This window comes from Chrysemys picta, unplaced genomic scaffold, assembly GCF_011386835.1.
Source record: "Chrysemys picta bellii isolate R12L10 unplaced genomic scaffold, ASM1138683v2 scaf825, whole genome shotgun sequence".
Taxonomy (NCBI): Eukaryota; Metazoa; Chordata; order Testudines; family Emydidae; genus Chrysemys; species Chrysemys picta.
The window spans coordinates 1-23,340 of NW_027053532.1; the positions used below are offsets into that span (position 1 = coordinate 1).

Here is a 23,340-nt window from a genome sequence, read left to right on the forward strand (position 1 = left end):
TCCAGCGGCTATTTAAAGGGCCGGGGCGGTAGAGGCAGCAGGAGCCCCGGACTTTTTAAATAGCCCCCAGAGCCCCGCAGCCCTACCCCAGGACTCCAGCAGTGGGGGTCTGGTGGCAATTTAAAGGGCCTGGGGCTCCGGCTCCTGCTGGGAGCCCTAGGTCCTTTAAATTGCCCCCTGGGGAAGCCGGGCCACCCTGGTACAGCGCACAGGCTCTTGCCGGTACACCGTACCGGGGCTTGGGCCCGGGGCCCGATTCAGGGGAATTGGTTGAATTGGCCTGGTGGGGGTATGGCCACAGAGCCGCAGGGAGGGGAACCCTGAGGTGTGGGGGCTGGGTGGGTACTGGGAGTTCCTCCTGAAGGGACGGGGGTTGGCCGAGGTCACTCAGCCCCGGGGTGTGGGAGGGGGACTGGCTGAGGGCACTCAGAGCCCCAGGAAGTGGGGGGGATTGAGGGGAGGGACTGGCCAGGGGCACTCAGAGCTCGGGGGAGGGGCTGTCCGGGGGGGCACTCACAGCCCCAGGAGGTGGGTGGGGGAGGGGCACACAGGATTTCAGGAATTCCCTGGCAGTGAAGAGCTGCTGGCGGCAGGGAGGAGCCAGCCGTGACAATCCCCACTTGGGATCCCTGGCTGGGCTAGTGGCTATGGGGGCCCGTGGCCAAGCTGCAGCGGAAGGTGACCTGAAGAAAATGCCTCGGCCTCCGGCTAGGAAGGGCCTGGGCCAGACAATGACCCACCGTGCAGTGTCCCAGCTCCCTGCCCCACACTTGCGGGGCACGGCCCCTCCTCTGTAGGGAGGTTGGCATGTACCTTAGTGCTGCTTCCTCCATCCCCAAAGGCCTCTCCCAGCCAGTCTCCCCTGCCATTCTGTACGCACATTACCCTGCTGTGCCATACCGGCGGGGGAACCCCTCGGGGATGGGGGGGCTGTCACAGAGCTGGGCAATTTAACCCAGCTTGGCCGGGGTGACTGTCTCCCTGGAGCTGGGGTCTCAGCCCAGGTGTCTCTCTGCCCTTCCCCCTAGTCGCCCGCAGGCGAGGTGGGAGCGCCCCACGTTGCGTTCCAGCCCCACATTCCCACTCACAAGTGCTGGTGGGTTCCAATCCCTGCTGAACTCGCCCACCCGGCCCTAGTGCAGAGCAGAAGGGCCCAGCGCTGCCCCACAGACCCTCTGGCTCTCCGAGCCCACTCTTACCCATCACCGCAGCATGTCTGGCCCAGGCTGAACGCTGCTGCTCTGTGCAGAGAGGCTGGCACTTCTCGCTCCTGCCGTACGAGGGGCAGGTGCTGCTACCGACTGCTCCCCCTAACCCCGCCCTGCTGCTCTGGGGATGCTGCCCTGCTGTGGAGCTCTCAGGTGTCTTGAACTGGAATTTGTTTGGAGAGAAACTGCTAAGGAGCCTTATCAGCCCGGAGCAGAGAGTACCTGGGAGCCTGCCTGGGTCGGGCGGGTCTGGTACAGCCTCCCCCCAGATAAGGCTCTTCCCTGGACCTGCCACCCATTGGAATCTGGAACGATTCCCTCCAAGGTAACACCCGGGGCAGCCAGGGCAGGGCAGGGCACGGCCTGCTCCCCTGGAGCGTTAGGGCTTTCAGGAGTCAGAGGTGTCAGCGGAGCAGGTTGTACGTTAAAGCAGCGAAGGCAGTTGGGGGGCAGAGGAATTGGGTGCTTTGCCATTGCACTTGATCAGCTCAATTTGAAAATTCTTTCAAAGGAAATCCAGATGTATACATCTGACTGGGGCACATGTACACACATACACACGCACACTCATGTGTACATACACATACACACATGTACACATACAGATATATACAGATGTACACATACACGCACATACGCTGTCCCTGGAGCGCCCCAGGATGCGACTGACAGGGTGGCTGGCTATTATGGAGGCAGAAGGGGGTTGGGAAAAAATAATCAACAAGAACTTTTGCTGAAAATGCAAACCTAAGCTGGAAATCTGTGCAGGGCTGGGCTCAGCGAAAATGATCTTTTGAGCTGCTCTTATTGACCGTGGTCCTGTACTTCCTGGTTTGCGTCGGACCCAGGCAGGAGACTGGGCTGCTCTCAGCTGTAGAAGCCATTGGAATGAGCCAGGTCGGAATGAGCCAGGCCCTCAGAGCCTTCTGCCACCAATCGCCCCAGCAGTCACTGATCCACACCAAACCACGTCCTTCCAGTCAGGCAGTTTCATATGCATACGTCAAACCCTTGGTTTGCCACTCAGACACCACGGTGATGGGCACAGTAAGGACCGAGAGATGCTAAACAGGCAGACAGACAAGGAAATAGTGGCCCTGCCTACAGGTGTGTGTGTGGTGCAAATGGATGAACACCAGTTGCTGGCTGAAGGCACAACCTTAATTCCCGCATCTCCTGTCTGTCAGCTATCGTTCGCTTGGCAGCCTGAGCTCCGATTTCTAACGCAGTGTTTTGCTCTGGCCTATTGTGGTTCTCATGTCCGGGGGCGCCTTGGCCCCTGGTATCAGGAGCGGTGCTAAGGAGGCTGCTTTTCAAAGGTCCTTAGGTAGGGTTGTCAACTTTCTACTTGCACAAAACCAAATGCCCTTGACCCAACCCCTTTCATGCCCTTCCCCAAGGCCCCACTCCCACTCACTCCAGCCCAGCCCACCTCCCTCAGTCGCTCGCTCTCACACCCTCACTCACTTTCACTGGGCTGGGGCTGGGGGTTGGAGTGGAGGGAGGGGTGAGGGCTCCGGTGAGGATGCGGGCTCTGGGATTGGGCTGGAGATTAGGGGTTTAGGGTGCCAGAGGGGGATCCAGGCTGGGGCAGAGGGTTGGGGTGCGGACTCTGGGAGGGAGTTTGGGTGCGGGAGGAGGCTCAGGGCTGGGGTAGGGGATTGGGGTGCGGGTGGGGGTGTGGGGTCTGGGAGGGATTAGGGTACAGGAGGGGGTTCCGACCTGGGGCAGAGGGTTGGTGTGCCGGGTGTGAGGTCTGGGAGGGAATTTGGGTGTGGGAGGGGGTTCCGACCTGGGGCAGGGTTTCTGGGTGCGAGCTCCAGCCAGGCGGCGCTTACCTCATCCAGCTCCTGGTCAACGGCACACCGGTGCTAATAGAGGCTCCTGACCCCTGGTCTCCCTCCGCTGGCAGGCTCTGAGCAAGGCCTGCCCAGAGAACATGGATGACGAGCTCTCGATCCTGCTGACAGCACCCCCCAGCACAGACAAACTCCAGCACATCTTGGAGGTGAGCAGAATGGGGAGGGGCCGCAGGGGTTTTACCTTAGCCCTGGGGACTCCTAGAAAGAAGAGACTGGAAAATCCATGTTTCTATTGGATCCTTCCGAGTATGCATTCGTGATATAAACTCACTGGGTGACCTTGGGGTAACTCACTTCCCCCTTACGGCATCAGTCTTCTCCACTATCAAATCTACACTGGGGAAGAAGGACTGAAGTCCCGACAATCACCTTCACCTCTGGGTGTCTGGTCCTGGGAGCCGAAACCAACTGGACTATCTGCCCCAGCTCCTATACTGCCCTGTCTTTCCCTCCTAGGGCCTTGTCCTTAGTGCTCAGCCTGGCCCCTTCCCAGCTTGTCCCTGACCTTTAAAGGACGCTCCAAGCCCCTCCCATGCCTGCTTCCCTTGGGGTCGTTTATAATGTAAATAAACAAGTTACAATAAGAAAATAGCCAGACTATGTCACTGATTTCTGCTCCAATGGGAAGCCAACCTGCAAGGCCCTGGAATCTGTCAATGCCCAGTAAAGGGGTGACATTGGTGTCGGAAAGGGGACACTGGTTCAGAGGCAGGACCATATGTGGTTCAACCGCATTACACTAATTCCAATTTCTTTTTACTCTCCACCTTTTTTCTAATACCTGTTTCAGCTTGTTTGAATAATACCCCGCCTACCAAAGTTTACATAGGGTTACCATATTTCAACAAGCAAAAAAGAGGACGGGAGGAGCCCCGCCCTAGCCCCGCCCCTGCCCCTCCCACTTCCCGCCCCCCCAGAGCCCCCAACCCTCCCCCCGTTCCTTGTCCCCTGACTGCCCCCTCCTGGGACCCCTGCCCCTAACTGCCCCCCGGGACTCCACTCCCTATCTAAGCCTCCTTGCCTCTTGTCCCCTGACTGCCCCAACCCTTATCCACACCCCCACCCCCAGACAGACCCCTGGGACTCCCACGCCCCATCCAACCACTCCCCACCCCCTGACAGCCCCCCCCAGAACTCCCAACCCATCTAAACCCCTCTGCTCCCTGTCCCCTGACTGCTCCGATCCCTCTCCACACTCCTGCCCCCTGACAGCCCCCCCAGAACTCCCAACCCATCTAAACCCCTCTGCTCCCTGTCCCCTGACTGCTCCGATCCCTCTCCCCACTCCTGCCCCCTGACAGCTCCCCCCCAGAACTCCCAGCCCCCTACCCCCTGCTCCTTGTCCCCTGACTGCCCCCTCCTGGGACCCCTGCTCCTAACTGCCCTCCAGAACCCCACCCCCTACCTAAGACTCCCTGTTCCTTGTCCCCTAACTGCCCCCTCCTAAGACCCCCCCCCATCTGCCCCCCAGGCCCCTACCCCCTACCTGTACCCTGACTGCCCAAAACTTTCTCCACTCCCCTCCAAAAGCCCCCCCCCGTTTCTTGACTGCCCCCTCCAGAACCTCCCTGTCCCTTCTCCTGCCCCCCCTTACCCTGCTGCTCAGAACAGGGTGTTGGGCTCTGTGCCAGCCGGACACATGGCTGAGCTCCCCTGCACAACACAAAACCCGGTCCCTGGCCCTGCACAGGGCTGCCGGAGCGGGCTGCAGGAGGAGGAGCTGCCGGCCGGCTCAGAATGCAGGGAGGGGGGGGTGGGAGGAGGAAGCTGCTCCGGAGTCCAGCCCGGGACTTTCCTGCAGCCCTCCCAGCCGCTCGCTCTGCCGGGGGAGGGGGAAATCCCGGATATTGTGAATGCTTTACAAATTCCCCCCGGACGCTATTTTTAGCACACAAAAGGAGGACATGTCCGGGTAAATCCGGACGAATGGTAACCCTAGTTTACATTAGTCTTCAAAAAGAAGACCAGGAATACTTGTGGCACCTTAGAGACTAACAAATTTATTAGAGCATATGCTTTCGTGGACTACAGCCCACTTCTTCGGATAAAGCATATGCTCTAATAAATTTGTTAGTCTCTAAGGTGCCACAAGTATTCCTGTTCTTCTTTTTGCGGATACAGACTAACACGGCTGTTACTCTGAAACCTGTCATTAGTCTTCAAGTTCCCCTAGAGTATTTCCAAGTGGAGGCACCTGGTGCTAGTTTAAAATCAAATCCAGGGATCAATTTCCCTGAGGTGACAGTTTTAGCTCCTGGAACGTGCCATCCTTAGTGTACAGTGTGTTGGTATTTTCTCCTATACGTTACCTGAGAATGGAAACGCTCACACCCCCATGTACTGATCCAAGCAAATGATGATAAAATGGAGCTAAGGCTGGGAGAACAGATCAGTGATTCAGGGTAAACGACATTGCCGGGCTGTTGCAATAATTCTCAATTCTCGAGCCTTCTAAACCCAGGAAATTCAGTTAGGGTTAAATGACTGTGACAAAGTTCCTCCTCTATCTTGGTGGGTCCTGCGCTTATTGGAGGATTTTCTTGCCTCAGAGATTCACCATGTGGATTGAGGAACAGTCCAGAGACCTTCCCCTCTGGGAGAACCCACAGTCCAGGTCAATTGGGAGGTTTGGGGGGAACCCGGGCCCGCCCTCTACTTCAGGTTCCAGCCCAGGGCCCTGTGGACTGCAGCTGTCTATAGTGCCTCCTGTAACAGCTGCATGACAGCTACAACTCCCTGGGCTACTTCCCCATGGCCTCCTCCAAACACCTTCCTTATTCTCACCACAGGACCTTCCTCCTGGTGTCTGATAATGCTTGTGCTCCTCAGTCCTCCAGCAGCACACCCTCTCACTCTCAGATCCTTGCGCCTCTTGCTCCCAGCTCCTCACACTCGCACCACAAACTGAAGTGAGCTCCTTTTAAAACCCAGGTGCCCTGATTAGCCTGCCTTAATTGATTCTAGCAGCTTCTTCTTAATTGGCTCTAGGTGTCCTAATTAGCCTGCCTGCCTTAACCGGTTCTAGCAGGTTCCTGATTACTCTAGTGCAGCCCCTGCTCTGGTCACTCAGGGAACAGAAAACTACTCATCCAGTGACCAGTATATTTGCCCTCTACTAGACTCCTGTACCCCACTGGTCTGGGTCTGTCACACCACATTAAATTTCTTTTGCCATTTTGTTGCCCAATCATTTCGTTTTGTGAGATCTTTTTGAAGTTCTTCACAGTCTGCTTCGGTCTTAACTATCTTGAGCAGCTTAGTATCATCTGCAAATTTTGCCACCTCACTGCTTACCCCTTCTTCCAAATCATTTATGAATAAATTGAATAGGATTGATCCTAGGACTGACCCTCGGAGAACACCACTAGTTACCCCTCTCCATTCTGAAAATTTACCATTTATTCCTACCCTTTGTTCCCTGTCTTTTAACCAGATCTCAATCCATGAAATCTCAATCTGGAGCAACCATTTAGGGTCTAGTCTCCCTGCAGACTTGGCATTCCAGGGTCTTTTCCCACTGTGATGGGTTGAGTCACAGAAACCCCTTTGGGACTGCCACATGATGTGCTGGGACTACCTCTGACCCCATTTTCCCTGCCAGCTTGGGACTTCAGTACCCTGACTTGTTTGAGCTAGACATGCTAGCCTGCTGCAAACACAGACCCAGGTCTGAACCATGTCCCCCACAAGCTGCAGGCTTAACTGAAAAGAGCTTAAGAAGTGCTCCTGTCTCCAGCACTCAGATGCCCAGCTCCCAATGGGGTCCAAACCCCAAATAAATCCGTTTTACCCTGTATAAAGCTTATACGGGGTAAACTCATAAATTGTTCCCCCTTGATAACACTGACAGAGATATACACAGCTGTTTGCTCCCCCAGGTATTAATACATACTCTGGGTTAATAAGTTAAAAGTGATTTTATTAATTATAAAAAATAGGATTTAAGTGGTTCCAAGTAATAACAGACAGAACAAAGTAAATTACCAAGCAAAATAAAACAAAAACATGCAAGTCTAAGCCTAATACAGTAGGAAGCTAAATGCAAGTAAATCTCACCCTCAGAGATGTTCCAATAAGCTTCTTTGACAGACTAGACACCTTCTAGTTTAGGCCCAATCCTTTCCCCTGGTACAGTCTTTGTTCCAGCTCCGGTGGTAGCTAGGGGATTTCTCATGACTGCAGCACCCTTTGTTCTGTTCCACCCCTTATATAGCTTTAGGACCCATCCCTCCTTCTAAATGGACCAGCACCAGGTTAAAGATGGATTCCAGTTCAGGTGACATGATCACATGTCACTGCAAGACTTCATTATCCACTTGCCAGCACACACGTATACAAGAGGACGTACAAGTAAACGGAGCCCTTTACAAACAATCGTCCTGGTAAATGGGAGCCATCAAGATTCCAAGCCACCATTAATAGCCCACACTTTGCATAATTACAATAGGACTTCAGAGTTATATTTCATATTTCTAGTTTCAGATACAAGAATGATACATTCATACAAATAGTATGATCACCCTCAGCGGATTATGAACTTTGTAACGATACCTTACAAGAGACCTTTTGCATGAAGCATATTCTAGTTACATTAGATTCACACTCATTAGCATATTTCCATAACATCATATGAAGTGCAATTCATAGATTCATAGATTCAAGGACTGGAAGGGACCTCGAGAGGTCATCGAGTCCAGTCCCCTGCCCGCATGGCAGGACCAAATACTGTCTAGACCATCCCTGATAGACATTTATCTAACCTACTCTTAAATATCTCCAGAGACGGAGATTCCACAACCTCCCTAGGCAATTTGTTCCAGTGTTTAACCACCCTGACAGTTAGGAACTTTTTCCTAATGTCCAACCTAGACCTCCCTTGCTGCAGTTTAAACCCATTGTTTCTGGTTCTATCCTTAGAGGCTAAGGTGAACAAGTTCTCTCCCTCCTCCTTATGACACCCTTTTAGATACCTGAAAACTGCTATCATGTCCCCTCTCAGTCTTCTCTTCTCCAAACTAAACAAACCCAGTTCTTTCAGCCTTCCTTCATAGGTCATGTTCTCAAGACCTTTAATCATTCTTGTTGCTCTTCTTTGGACCCTTTCCAATTTCTCCACATCTTTTTTAAAATGCGGCGCCCAGAACTGGACACAATACTCCAGCTGAGGCCTAACCAGAGCAGAGTAGAGTGGAAGAATGACTTCTCGTGTCTTGCTCACAACACACCTGTTAATGCATCCCAGAATCATGTTTGCTTTTTTTGCAACAGCATCACACTGTTGACTCATATTTAGCTTGTGGTCCACTATAACCCCTAGATCCCTTTCTGCCGTACTCCTTCCTAGACAGTCTTTTCCCATTCTGTATGTGTGAACTTGATTTTTCCTTCCTAAGTGGAGCACTTTGCATTTGTCTTTGTTAAACTTCATCCTGTTTAACTCAGACCATTTCTCCAATTTGTCCAGATCATTTTGAATTATGACCCTGTCCTCCAAAGTAGTTGCAATCCCTCCCAGTTTGGTATCATCCGCAAACTTAATAAGCGTACTTTCTATGCCAATATCTAAGTCGTTGATGACATCTAAGTCACACCCACTTTCCCCTCTGTGGGTCCTCTTGCCCCCCCACTTCTCTATCTGTAGTTCATGCTTTTGCTGCTTCTCCTGGTTCTTCCGCTGTTCTGCCTAATGATTTTTCTGCTTCTCATGCTCTGCTAGCTCCCTCGCCTTCAGCTGCAGCTCCCACTGCTTCTAATCTATCAAAGAGGACCTGGATCATGAGGGCACCCTGCTGGATGGGGAACTGCCTCTTGGGGACATCCTGCTGCCACCTCTGTTGCTCTCAGACTTCATTAGAAAACCAACCTGAGTCTGGAACCTGTTACTTGGTCCTTCCATCTGTCTCCAGCTGTCTCCAGAGGGTTTAGCCTCTCCCTGCACAGAGTTTGTGAAGCTCTTCTTAGGGAGGTGGCCTAACCAAGGCCCATGTTATATGCCATTTTCTTGTTGTTTCCGTTGATGACCCTCGTTTTACTGCTGCAAGTCACTTATTGCAAACTACTACTGGTGCATTCAGCATCCCATCACTGCCACCAATTGTCATGGATCCAGAGGATCGGTGCTACACCCCCAGCTTTGGAAGAGGCTCTAGGAGGAACCCCTTCAATCTACCAGACCCTCCAGGGGTCCCTCTCGTCCTTCAGGATAAGCAACTCTGCTTCACTGCCTCCTTAGATTGGACCTTTAGCACTGCTGGGTCACAGCAGGAGCTCTGTTCAGCAAGTCCTACCGTGATAGTCTCTGAGTCCTGATAGAGACTTGTCCGCTCTTCAGGGATTAATGCACCTCAGCAAGCATTTGCAGTGACACACACACCGTGTTGTCAAAACAGTCGGGTTTACTAATCAACTGGACACAGCATAGAACGTCCTTAGGTTGGCACAGAGAACTGAAGGTTAAAGCACAGTTCAAGTCCATTCTGGTCAGCCCAGAGCCCAGCCAAGCTGTAGCGAACCCCCTTGCTCAAGTTCTGTCTCTCTCTCAGTCTGAGCTCCTTGGTCAGACTCCAGGGGAGAGCCCGACTCCTTCCAGCAACCAACTTTGATCCCCCACCTCACACCTCCCCCATCTTTGTTCTCGAGCTGGGGGATGTTGCTCATTTTCCCTGTTATGGATTTCCCCACCTCACCTCCCTCTGGGTCTTTGGATGCTTGGCAACAATGTCTTGGTGATGGGTTTTGCCGTTGTCTTCACATTGGGGCTTGTCTCAGCCAGTCTTTTCCCAATGACCCATTTAATCTCAACCAGGTAGCAGTCACACCCATTGTAACGGGTTGGGATTACAGAAACCCCCTTGGTGCTGCCACCTGGTGTGCCAAGGCTACTTCTGCCCCTGCTTCCCGGCCTTTTCCAGCCTGGGACTCCCGAATCCTGTCTGCTTTGAGTCAGATCCGCTGATCGGCTGCAAACTCAGACCCTGGTCTGAGCCACGTCCACTAACAGCCGTAGGCCTCCTGGAGGCAGCTCAGGAAGTGCTCTTGCCTTTGACACCCAGGTGCCCAACTCCCAGTGGGGTTCAAACCCTGAATAAATCCATTAAACCCTGTGTAAAGCTTATACAGGGTAAACTCAGAAATAGTTCACCCTCTATAACACTGATAGAGAGAGATGCACAGCTGTTTGCCCCTCCCCCATCCCCAGATACTAAGACGTACTCCAGGTAACTTAATAAGTAAGAAGTGATTTTAATAACTACCGAAAGTAGGATTTAAGTGATTCTAAGTAGTTACAGACAGAACAAAGTGAATTACTAAGCAAAATAAAATAAACCACGCACGTCTATGTCTAATCAAACTCAACACAGATATAAAAACCTCAGTAGTGCCAGTCTTTCTTTTACAGGCTGTAGAACTCCTAGCCTGGGTCCAGCAATCGCTCACACCCCCTATTGTCTTTGTCCTTTGTTCAGTCTCTCTCAGGTATGTCCTTGGGGGGTGGAGAGCCTCTCTCTTTAGCCAACTGAAGACAAAACGGAGGGGTTTTCCAAGGATTTAAATAGACTTTCTCCCCTGGATGGTTACTCCTTCCCATTCCCTGTGTAGCATCATGTTACCCTGGAGTTTTGGGATCACATGGGCAAGTCACATCTCCATGGACCCTAACCTGTCCAGCCATTCGCATTCCTGGCCAAGCTCCGATGTGGATTGGGCTCTGTACCTCCTATTGTCTGTTAAGTGCTTGCACTTAACTTGCACATTCTTTTCTCCAGACATGATCCCATGCTCTTACCAAGGCTATGTATAAACCCAGCAAACATAAAACCAATATTCATAACTTCAACTACAACAATGATACATGCATACAAACAGGAGGAATAGATTCAGTAGATCATAACTTTTACAGAGATATGTTACATGGTACATGTAGCACAAAACATATTCCAGTTACATCATATATACATTTATAAGCATCTCCCCATAAAGTTTCATTAGGGACACCGTCACACCCATGTCTCTTAGCCTGCCCTGAGAGCAAGCAGTCCTGTGTCTCCCACTGGTATCAATGCAACATTTAGGGGTCATGTAAATAATACAGAACATTCCCACTTCGTGATACACCTGTCTGGTCAGACTGAGCGCTCCATGGGTAGGGACCAGTCTGTGCTCTTTGTCCTAAGAGCTCCTAATACCATAGGACCCTGATCCTGACAAGGCCTCTTGGCACTGCTGTGCTGTAAACAAATAATACCAGTAATGGACTGACAATATACAAGGACTTGCACCAAAGCTGTCCAACCTTTACCGGGACCCTTTCCACAGCATTCACCGTGGGGAGGGATACAAGGGTAGGAATATCTCTCACACACACACACACACCCTCCAGAGTTTGTCCAGCTGTACATGGAGATGCGTTGGAGTGGCTGCACTGGGCTGGTGCCCAGGAGAGGCTACACCAGGCCTGGGGGTAGTGGCTGCTTCTGGCCAGGTGGTATTAGCGCACATGGCCAGGGTAAAGGGGCAGACCTGGGAGGGAACCTGTCATGGATACAGGGTTACCTGCACCTCTGGCCCCTCTCTGGGCTCTCTGAGTGAAACTTTCCAGTGTCAGGGCAGTGTCATGGTAAACTGTATGTTACTGTTCAGCCACTAGGTGGTGCTATGTGCATCAGACCTTATATAAGCTAACCTCTGCCTGGCCGGGCAGAGCGTTAAAGGATCTTGTGGCAGGCACATCTGTGGTGTCTCTCTGAGCCGAAGGCTCTGTAGCCAGGCCAGATCTGGTACTGGAGCCTGACCTGCTGGTAGCAGCCCTGGAACCTGCCATCTCAAAGGGGTACATGACAGGCCTTGTCTCTGTGTTTCCATGTGTATATATATCTCCCCATTGAAGTTTCCACTCCATGCATCTGACGAAGTGGGTTCCAGCCCACGAAAGCTTATGCCCAAATACATTTGTTAGTCTTTAAGGTGCCACAGGACTCCTCGTTGTTTTTGCTGAAACAGACTAACACAGCTACCCCTCTCAAACTTGTTTAATAGTGAGGGTAATTAACTATTGGAACCATTTACCCAGGGTCGTGGTGGATTTTCCATCACTGACAAATTTCAAATCAAGAGCGGATGATTTAAAAAAAAAAATCTGCTCTAGTTCGAGCAGGAATTATTGTGGGGCAGGTCTCTGGGGCCTGTGTTCCAGGAGTCCAGACAAGCTGATCACAACTGTCCCTTCTGGCCTTGGAACCTGTGAAAACAATGATCAAATCCAGGTCACAACTGAGACTGACTCCATAAGACGGTGGGTTAACAATGATGTTGGTTTGGGTCATCAACTCATTAAATCATCCAGTTAATACAGGGGATGATCAGATCCTGCGGCTAACCTAAGGAAGCAGTGTTTTCCTTTCATCCTGCAGCAGGAGATGGGAGAAGTGGCTGTTGTGATTTAAGGAAATCCTGTTTAGACACCAGAGACACTGGAACGGGGGTGGGTGGGGGTGGCGGAGGCTAGCACCCCCTCAAGAGCAGTATTATGAGACTGGGGAAGTATTATGAGACTGATCTAGTTTTTGCCCCCATGCTTTGTTCCGCTCAGGCTGGGTGAGGCTCCGTGGCTGTGGCACGTGATAGTCTAGTCTCCTGTGGGCTGCAATAGCTTGGTTTAATTTTTGGTGCTGGGTTTGATGTGAGGGTGCTGGGTGTGTTGGTGGCCTGTGATATAGAGGAGGTCTGGACTGGATGATCTCATGGTCCCTTCTGGCCTAAAACTCTAAATTTAGCTGGTGTAGGACATACCTGTCATTCCGGGTTTAGGATAACCCTTCCTGATGCTGTGAACCGCATGATCAACACTCATCCAGAGAACCGAGCTCCCTCCATTCCTCTGACTCCGTTTCTTTCACCAATAATGTCACAGAACATGGTTAGTGGTTAGGAATCGGCTTTCTTGGAGCCTTTTATCCAGTTTGGACAATGTGATGTTTTAGGACAGGGTTTGACACATGTTCTTACTCCTTCCACTCATCAATGGTGGTCAGTTCATAAATTACAGGACTAAGAATCAGGAAATATTCATTGATTATATGCAATTTCAGGTGTTAATCAGAGCTGAACAAAGGTTTTCATTCAAAAATATCTTGAGGAAATTTGGCCAATTTACAAAAAGAGATTTTGTGTGTGAAAACATTTGGATTTTCTTGAGATTTTTTTTTTTTTTTTTTTGCATTATTACAAAATTTTCAACTAAACCTTTTATTTGGGGGGAGGGGTCCTATGATGTATTGTGTATTGAGTTCTGTTCTAGTCTATGTAGCGTCTTACACAACACATCACTCAGGATTTCTTCTGCTTTGCTAATTTTGAGCCCTCAGCTTAGTCAAATCGAAGGATTTTCAAAACTGAAAATATTCATTTTGGAAAATTCCAAGCTTTGAGAAGAATGAAAAAATGGAAAATATTTAAAAAATGAATAATTAGTCCATTTCAGAAAAACAGAACAAAAAAAGTCTGACCAGTGAGTGATGCTATGCCCCCCCCCCCCATGCCATATCTCAGGAACATAGTGTGATTGGGGAGTAGACCCAGAAGAAAGGGTGGAGCTGCCCAGTGAATGAGGAGGTGAAAGTGAAGATCGGGGCCTCAGTACCAGGCTGATAAAATGACACTAGGCCCTGCTCATAGTCTAGATACACCCCGATCTTCCCGGGGCTCCAAGTCAGGGGCAGGAGGGTATCCGGGGAAGTGCAAGCCCGGTAATGGCTCCCACACTGATCCACGGCCCAGATCCTCTCCTCAGGAGCAAAGCTGATCCAGCCCTTCCTCCTGACAGACTCTCCAGCCACCCCCACAGCCCAGGCCCTCCCACCCCCGACGTCTACCTCCCAGTAGTGTCTCCCCGAGGTGAACCCTTCCAAGCCCAGCATGCAGGTTTCACTATCAAATCTCTCGGGGTTGTCAGTCACGTCCTGCTGCAGGCCCCTCCATTTCACAGATCGCCCATTCTCAGAGACCACGAGGCTGGGATGAGCCGTGTCCGGATCCAGAATCACGTTCACTGCAGAGATGGGGCAGAGCATCAGGGGCAGAGCCCAGCCCATCGGGGCTGTTTCCCATCCTCCCCCCAGCTCTGTCTTGGCTAGGACACGCTCTGATTTCCAGCCTCTATCGCCCGGGAACCTGCTTCTCTGCCTGTCACTGCAGCTCTCCTCCCAGGCACTAGAGGCAAATAGCTCCCCTGAAAGAGCTGGAGATGCCTCTAGCTCCAATTGGGCCTGTCTGTAACCTCTACAGAGGCCCCTGTGAGGAGAGAGCTCAGGTGTTACACACACGGACGTCATTTCAAACCATTACAAGAACTCAGTGGTCACCTACCACAAAATCTGTGCTGTGGGGCCGCTACCACGTCTCCACAGCTAAGACAGCAACTGAGTCTCCAATCTACGCCTGAGCTGGGAGCCCTCTATTCTAACACCCACAGAGTCATATCACACTCAAATTTGGTAGATTTGGTCTGGGTCTGAGGTAGAATTTTTCTACCAAATTTGAACTGAATTGGCCAAAGGGCTACTGATTGACAACTCCGTAAAAACAGAGATTTCACCAGAGTCCAAAAAGCATTAAGACAATTACCCGCAGCCAGTTAAGGTAATGTACACAGTTTCCTAGATCCCTTCTAGTTCATGAAGTCAATTAACAACAACACAACACATGAGAATTCACCACACGTGTCCAGCAAAACCCCAACTCTGACCCACAATTACAAACTCCTGTAAGCGCCTACCCCCCTGAACTGACAGCGGGTAAGTTCCCGGCCTTAGGAGCACTCTGAGTTATCGCAGTTACACTGGAGCGCTGGTGACTCCATAGTTAAGTGTGAGCATTGTGACGAATCTGGCATTTTCATTGACCACACTGCTTTCCCTGTGACTTCTGGCATGTGTGCATCTGCTGGGCAGCAGAGTGGTGCAGGGGGTCTGACATTAACATACCAGCTTCACTTACCTGCATTTTTTCTGACTTTACTCCAGCCTGAAATCAAACACACCAAGAGGTGAGCACTCCCCGGAGCACGGACTGCTGGCATAGGACAGTGTCATATGGGGGGGGGGGGGGGGAGACACATGGCACTTACCAAGTTCAGCCAGGGATGTCCCTGCAAACAGAGAGACATGGGTGTGCAGTCAGTTCTACAACAGCTCCTGGGTTAGGGAATGTGCCTTTAAAGGACCACTTTGCCCCCTCCACTGTGCGCTCTGCTGGCTTCTTTCTGCCCAGGTCGCCTGGCCTGAGCTCCATCCTCATAGATCTCTCCATGGATCACACACCCCTTCTTGACATCTGACCCTCGCTGGGTTCCCATGCCCTGCCCTAGCTGGGCTCACCTGTGGTGTAGTGTCCACACTCCCCGTGTGCCTAGAAGCTTGGCGAGGGGCTAGGCCCTGATAACGTGGAAGTGAGGGTTTAATGTGCTAAACCTTGGCTCTGGATACTGGATCTCAACTCAGGGATCAGCAACATTAGCTGGCTCCTTCTCATTGACTTTGTGCCTCAAAGAGTCAGAGAGTCCTTGGAGACTTTAGGACTCTGCTGAGCCTCTTTTTCCAGGGCATCAGGATCTCCCCCACCCCGCCATTCCTTCAAATTCAGTAGCAAAAAGGTACATTGGCACAGGCAGACCCACCAGTTTGGGATATGGACACTCCCCTATGTGTGTAGTTTAGAGGAAGGGCTAAGATCAGGCTTACGATGGAAACTGAGCAGCAATTTTATCTATGGAGCAGTTACCCCGCTCCATGATTAGTCAGAGCTCCCCGGCCGTTTGGTTCCCAGAGCCTCTCCTAACAGACAGTGCAGAGACAGAGGCCAAAGTCTGTCTGACTATGTACAGTGAGAGAAAATCATTCAAGCCTCCTGAGAGCCCAGACATTTACCTCTCTCGTTCTCCAGCTCAGAGCGCAGAATCTCTGGAAGAGAAAAGGAAGAAAGAGGTGAGGTTTCATGCTGTCGCATTAACGAGGTTATTCATTTCCTACTGTTAGTTTGGTGAACTTGTCCCAGGAACTTACCTCTCTCTTTCTCCAGATTAGATTGCAGATCGTCTAAAGAAAGAAGAGATTGAGAGAGGTGAGATTCCAGTGGGTGATGGTCTCTTCTAATACTAGCAAAGAGCTGCTATTTTGCAGAAAATCATAGCTTCATAGAGTTTAAGGCCGGACGGGTCGTAGTCTGACCTCCAGTACATCACAGACCTTAGACCCTCACTCAATCACCCCTGTACCATGCCCAAGGCTACGATTTAATCATGGGTATTTTTAGAGAAAGCTGTGGACAGGTCACGGGCAATAAACAAAAAAATTCACCACCTGTGACCAGTTCAGGACTTATACGAGAAGTACCCCTAAGTAAATCTTAGGGGGGGCCCTGCTGGAGAGGGGGCAGGGCCAGTGGCACCAGCTGCCAGGGGTCATTGAGCAGCAGCTGCTGTGGCCGCCCGAGGGACCACTGCTCAGGCAGTCTCTGGGCCAGCCCCACCGGCTGCTGCTCAGATGGTCCCGGGGGCCAGCTGCCCTGGGCCACTCCAGCCGTGGCTGGCAGCCGGTGCAGCTGGCTGTGGGGCTGCCTGAACAACTGGCTGACCTCATTTGAAAAAAGACGTTGAAACACTGGAAAGGATGCAGAAAAGAGCCACAAAAATGATTTGAGGGCTGGAAAAAATGCCTGACAGCGAGAGTCTGACTTAATAATGGGATTATTCACACACTTAAAGTTACACCTGTATCTAGCTGAACTGGGGCCCTGATCGCTCTGGGCCTCAGTTCCCTGAGTGGAAAATGGGATAAGAAGGGTTACTCACCTTGTACAGTAACTGCAGTGCTTCGAGACGTGTGTTGCTCCACTCTCTGTGTATTCACACCCCTGTGCCTCACATCGGAGATTTTAGGCAGCCGTTTCTGTTCGGCCCACACATACGCTCTCCCCCTCCCATGCATTAGGTCACTATAGCGCTGTGCAGACAAACTGCCCCCAGTTCCTTCTCTACACAGAGCTCATAGGTAAGAGCTCCAAAACAGAGGGGAAGGAGGGCAAGTAGTGGAGCACCCACAGGGGGACACATCTCAAAGAACCACAGTTACGGCACAAGGTGAGTAACCCTTTCTTCTTCTTTCAGTGGGTCTCTATGGGTGCTCCACTCTCGGCGACGCTGCAGCAGTGCCCTGAATGGAGGGGTGGGCTTTCAGAGTCGAGTTGAGTACTGAGCATCAGACACAGGAATAAAATATAGCAGCGGATGCAGGGGTTCCGGAACAGGGCGGGATCAAGGGGTCAGGCCCTCCCCCCACTTTTTGCCAGCTGTAAGATCAAGTGACGGGAAGGGGGAGAGGCATGAGCAGCAGGTGGGGTCTTGCGGGGAAGGAGGGACAATGCTGGGTTTGGGAGAAGGGTTGGTGCGAGGTCAGGGGTTTGGGGAGAAGAGGTGGCATGAGCACAGGGAGAAGGGGCAGGGGCGGGGCCTCAGGGGGCGGCATGGCACATGGGGTGCAGCCACAATGGGTCAGACCAAAAGTCCATCCAGCCCAGTAGCCTGTCCTCTGACAGTGGCCAATGGTAGGTGCCCCAAAGGGAATGAACAGACAGGTTATCATCAAGTGATCCATCCCCTGTCACCCAATCCCAGCTTCTGGCAAACAGAGGCTAGGGACACCATTCCTGCCCCTCCTGGCTAATAGTCATTGATGGACCTATCGTCCATGAATCTATCTAGCTCCCTTTTGAACCCCGTTATAATATTGGCCTTCACAACACCCTCTGGCAAGGAGTTCCACAGGTTGACAGTGCCTTGCATGAAAAAATACTTTCTTGTGTTTGTTTTAAACCTGCTGCCTGTTAATTTCATTTGGTGGCCCCTTGTTCTTGTGTTATGAGAAGGAGTAAATAACACTTCCTTATTTACTTTCTCCACACCACTCATGATTTTATAGACCTCTATCATATCCCCCCTTAGTCGTATCTTTCCCAAGCTGAAAAGTCTCAGTCTTATTAATCTCTCCTCATACGAAAGCCATTCTATGTGGTGGTGAGTGCACCAGTTCCAGAGTTTCACTGCCTTGGTACAAAGGGAAGGTGAGCTTGCTCTTCTCTAGTGATTTATGTAAAACATACATGCAATGTTGCCTATAATCTTTATATGCTTGCCCCGATCAGTGGTAAGAAATGTGAACAAGCTTTCCTGACTGCTCTGAGTTCCAGTAAGTAGGTATACAGTGTGGATTCGAAGGGGAACCATTTGCCTTTGAATAGCGTGGGTGTCCAGTTGGGCTCCCCATCCCAATAGGTATGCGTCTGTTGTCATTATTAACACTGGGGGTGGTTGAGTGAAGGGCACTCCTGAGCAGACATTGTGAGACTCTTTCCACAAGTCAAGGGAGTTTTTGAATGTTGAGGGCATCAATAGAAGTTTGTTTAAGCTGTGTGTGCTTGGTACGTATCCTGTACTGAACCACCACTGAAGGCAGTACATGTGGAGTCTCACATGATTTATTACAAAGGTGCCTGCCACCATGCGTCCCAGTAGTTGAAGACCATTTCTGACCAAGGTCTGAGGGTTGGCCTGTCCTTTAGAGATCAAGTTATCTAAGGTGTTGAACCTGCATAACTGGAGGAAGGCTTTGGCCTCTGCTCCATCTAGGTAGGCCTCTATGAATTCCAGACGTTATACTGGAGTTAATATGGTCTTTTGGATGTCTACTTATAGAGCCAGTTGGAGGAATAGGTCCATAATCTTTTGTGGGGGAGTCAAAGCATCATCAAAGGAGCATGCCTTGAGCAGGCAATCATCTAGATACAGGAATATTATCACTCTTTGTTTACGAAGGAGCACCACAACCATAGACAGGACCTTTGAGAACACTCCGGGTGCAGACAATGAAAGTGGTCTTGTCCCAGAGTGAATACTAGAAACCTTCTGTGGATCGCGATATGGAAGTAAGCATCTTGTAGGCCAAGGGTCGAGAACCAGTTTCCATGGTCCAGAGAGGGGATTATTGCTGCCAAAGTAACCTTCTTGAAGCGCTGTAGCTTTACAAATCTGTCGAGTGATCTTAGATCCAGAATGTGTCTCCAATCACTATTGTTTTTCAGTATCAGTATTTTTATTTTTTAATTTATTTTATTTTATCTGGAAGTACTTGGAGTTGAAGTCCTTCCCTCTGTGTTGAGTAGGAACTATAGCACCTCGGTTCAGAAGATAGCTTGTTTCCTGATGTAAAAGCTACTCATGAGAAGGGTTCCTGAGGAGGGTCGGGGGGAGGGGTAGGCAGGAGTGAGGGCGGTAAAATGGATCAAATATCCTGTGGAGATGATCTCCAAAACCCACTTGATCCCAGTTTTGATTAAAAAGAGTAAGGCCATTGCCAAAGTAGTGGTGATGTTTGGGTTTTTGCAGCAAATTAAAATGGGGGTGGTAACTCGGGGCCTCAAATAACACATCAAAATTCATGCATAGATGCAGATGGCTGTGATGTTGATGATTGTGGAGCAGTTGATCTTCGCTTTTGTATTCATTGTGTTTTCTGTTGGGGTTCATAATGCTCTGGGGGGGAGAAAATTGATCAGGCCGGGATCTCTGTGTCATCTGTGATTTATTATATCTTCTTTTTTGTGCCGGTGCATAAATTCTCAGTGAATGCAAAGTGGCTCTAGAGTCTTTTAGTATGTGGAAAAAAGAACAAAGAACAGGAGTACTTGTGGCACCTTAGAGACTAACAAATTTATTAGAGCATAAACTTTCGTGGATTACAGCCCGAAGAAGTGGGGTCACCTAAGAATATGATTTTCAAGTTGTTTTAAGTTCTTGTCATTGGGTGTTGATTTAGCACGGTGCTGTCTGCCACGTTCATTTACAGCATCGATGACAAGGGAGTTTGGGAATGGGTGGGAAATAAAAAATCCGAGTCTTTAGAGGGAACATAATATTTTTATCCGCTCTCTTGCATGTGGGATGTACCGTGCCACATAGTCTTTGCTGGGTCCAGCAATGCCTCGTTAATAGTGAGTGCACTACAGGCTGATGATGAAGTGTGTAGGATGTCAAGCAGCTTGTGTTGCAACACCTTGACTAGAGAATCCACTTCTCTCTTGATGAAGTCTTGAAATGGTTTGAAGTCTTTTGCCAAAGTTGGTGGGGGAGGCATAACAGCTTCATCAGGAGAGGATGAAGAGATGTTAGTCACTGGAGTAATCCCTTTGTCTAATCTCACTGCCTGTTCCTGAAAGTTCTTCTCCCGTGGATCAGGAGATCCAGACAGAGAAGCAGTAAGAAATTGCCTTTTCCTAAGGGCAACAGTAGTGGGAGTCTTTTGCACTCTGATAAATGGCCAGTGGTGTTGTTCTGGTCTTCTGCAGAGCTGAAGTACTCGGTATCGAGGGTCTAGAGCACTCTATCGGAGATGAGCTAGAGGAGCTGTTACTCTCTCTATCATCCCTTTCCCCCCATGGTACCGAACTCCCATAGCCTGTGCCCTTTGGGTTTTTAGGCTTACTGGTGGTACCAGTACCCGAGGAGCCAGTCATCTCGTGGGTATCCAGTTGTAGATCAGTCAGTACCAAGGTGGTTGATCTTGTTGGGGATCATGTCTTTGGGGTAGATTCTCTACCCAATGACGTGTAGCCTGCTTTTTTGTGGCTTTTTGAGAGGAATCCAAAAGTTTCCTCTTCAAAGCTGCCATAGAGTGTTGAGCCGAGGAAGTAGATGGATTCGGCCACTTTGGGGGACTGTTGTATGGGGGAGGGGGGGCCCAGGGCCAGGGTCAGAGGCTGAGCCGAGTGAACTTTCCATCATTAGTAGTCATAGTTTTAGTTCAAGGTTATTCCTAGCCCTTGATTTTAATGTCAGGCAGAAAGTACACTTTTACGGCACGTGTGACTCTCCAGGACAGTGAATGCAGTGGGAATGTACATCACTGCCTGGAATTGCTTCTCGGCAGTAGAAGCAACACTTAAATCTGGAAGAGCCAGGCGTACCTTGTCCAGGTTTCACTTCCCCAGAGGGAGGAGACAAGAAAGAACTAAGGACAGGGAGTTCGCTAGTCTTATAACAAAATAAAGAGGGGGGGTTATTTTATTGTTCTTTCTTTTTTTTAAAGGAAGCAGAAGGGGAGTATTAACACTAACTGACTGAAACGCAATGAATGAACACTAATAACTCGAAACAGAAAATAAAATACAGATGAGGTATTCTCAAATCGGAGGCTGCTGAGGCTCCGTCTCAGGTCAAGGCGGTTGAGAAGGAGCTGAGGGCAGTTTGTCCGTGCAACGCTCTATAGCCCTACTGCAGGGCACGAGACACGAGACAGGGACAGCGTCTGTGGGGGCTGAACGGACACGGCTCCTAAAATCTCTGATCAGAGGCGTAGGGGACACGAATACACCTGCAGTGGAGCATGCACAGGGACACTACTCCAAGATGAATGATACTTCCTTCCTTCTACCCTTTGTCTTATCCAGGGCCGGCTCTAGCTTTTTTGCTGCCCCAAGCAGCAAAAAAAGGTGCTGCCCCCCGAGGCCCACCGCCGGGCCGCGCCGCCGCCCCCCCAGCCGAACTCCGCGCCGCCCCCCCGCCGAGCGCCACCGGAAACCCCCCCCCAGAGCACCGCCCTCCCGCACCGCCCCCCCCGCTGAGCGCCGCCCCCCCCGAGCGCCGAGCCCTGTGCTGCCCCCCCCGCCGAGCTCCGCGCCGCCGGACCCCCCCCCGAGCACCGAGCCCTGTGCTGCCCCCCCACCCGCCAAGCTCCGTGCCGCCAGAACTCTCCCCCGAGCGCCGAGCCCCGTGCTACCCTCCCACCCGCCGAGCTCCGCGCCGCCGGAGCCTGCCGAGTGCCGCCAGAACCACCGCCCCCCCGCCGAGCGCCGGGCTGCGCCGCTGGAGTGCCCCCCACCCGGAATGCCGCGCCGCGCTCCCCCTGCCGCCCCTTACCAGGTGCCACCCCAAGCATGTGCTTGGGTGCCTGGTGCCTGGAGCCGGCCCTGGTCTTATCTATTTAGCCCTTCAGGCCTTGTGCCATGTGTCTCTGCACCGTCGAGCTCAACAGGGCCTTCAGTTCTATTGTAACATCACCCATAATAATAATAATAATAATGTAACTCTGCTCACCTCATGAAAGGGCAAGCCGGAGAGATTAGAAAATGAGGAGAGGTGCAGAGATCTTCCTTCCTGCTGACAGTAAATCAGAGTCAAGAACGTGTTGAACTAGATTTGGTTCTTTGCAACTAGCTGTGTAACCCACTGGCGATGTTAGTTAAAGTCCCCTGTGGGTCAATCCACAGAGAATACAAGTTGTTACAGCCCCTAGCAGTGGTGAACTGCACCTTTCAGAGGATCTGGCCTGAGCCAGTTGGAACCCGTTGTCATTACGCACAGGCTCACATCAGGCAGTGCTGACTGTGGGGTGCTGGAGACTGTGTTAAGATGACGAGCTATCGTCTTAAGTGTGAGGGGCTCCTGGTCCTGCTTGAAGGCTGGGGGGGCTCTGTAGGGAAGTGTCAGTGGGTGATCTGGGGCTTAAGAACATAGGAACAACCAGACCAGTGGGCCAGCTAGTCCAGTGTCCTGTCTTCCAACAGGGGTCAGTGCCAGAGGCTTTAGTGGGAATGAACAGAACAGGTTAAGTATCCAGTGACCCATCCCCGTCCAGTCCCAGCTTCTGTCAGTCAGAGGTTTAGGGACTCCCAGAGCACGGGGTTGAATCCCTGACTACCTTGGCCACGGATGGACCTGTCCTCCAGGAGCTTATCTAGCTCTTTTTTGACCCCAGTTATATTTTTGGCCTTCACAACATCCCATGGCAACAAGTTCCACAGGTTGACTCTGTATTGTTCGAAGAAGTACTTCCTTTTGTTTGGGTTAAACCTGCTGTCTAATCACTTACCTGGTAACCCCTGGTTCTTGTGTTTTGGGAAAGGGTAAATAACACTTCCCTAATCACTGTCTCTATACCACTTTTATAGAATTCTATCATATGCCCCCTTACTCGTCTCTTTTCTAAACTGAACAGACCCAGTTTTTTTAATCTCTCCTCATATGAAAGCTGTTCTATACCCTTAATAATTTTTGTTGTCCTTTTCTGTACTTTTTCCAATCTAATATATTTTTTGAGATGGGATGACCAGAACTGCACGCAGTATTCAAGATGTGGGCGTACCAGTGATTTATATAGTGGCATTATAATATTTTCTGTCTTATTACCTATCCCTTTCCTAGTTGTTCCTAACATTGTTCACTT

At 50.8% G+C, this 23,340-nt stretch overlaps 1 protein-coding gene across 1 annotated transcript; it reads right to left on the reverse strand.

Annotated features, from left to right (window-relative positions):
- Window positions 1–12,981: 12,981 nt before the first annotated feature.
- LOC135979422 (butyrophilin subfamily 1 member A1-like) lies at window positions 12,982–20,632 on the reverse strand. The gene is made up of 6 exons (XM_065579788.1): window positions 20,561–20,632; window positions 16,129–16,234; window positions 15,994–16,026; window positions 15,195–15,215; window positions 15,065–15,091; window positions 12,982–14,117 (listed from the first exon to the last, which is right to left on the reverse strand). The coding sequence occupies exons 1-6, from the start codon at window positions 20,630–20,632 to the stop codon at window positions 13,615–13,617; spliced, it is 762 nt and encodes a 253-aa protein (XP_065435860.1). The 3' UTR covers window positions 12,982–13,614.
- Window positions 20,633–23,340: the final 2,708 nt, after the last annotated feature.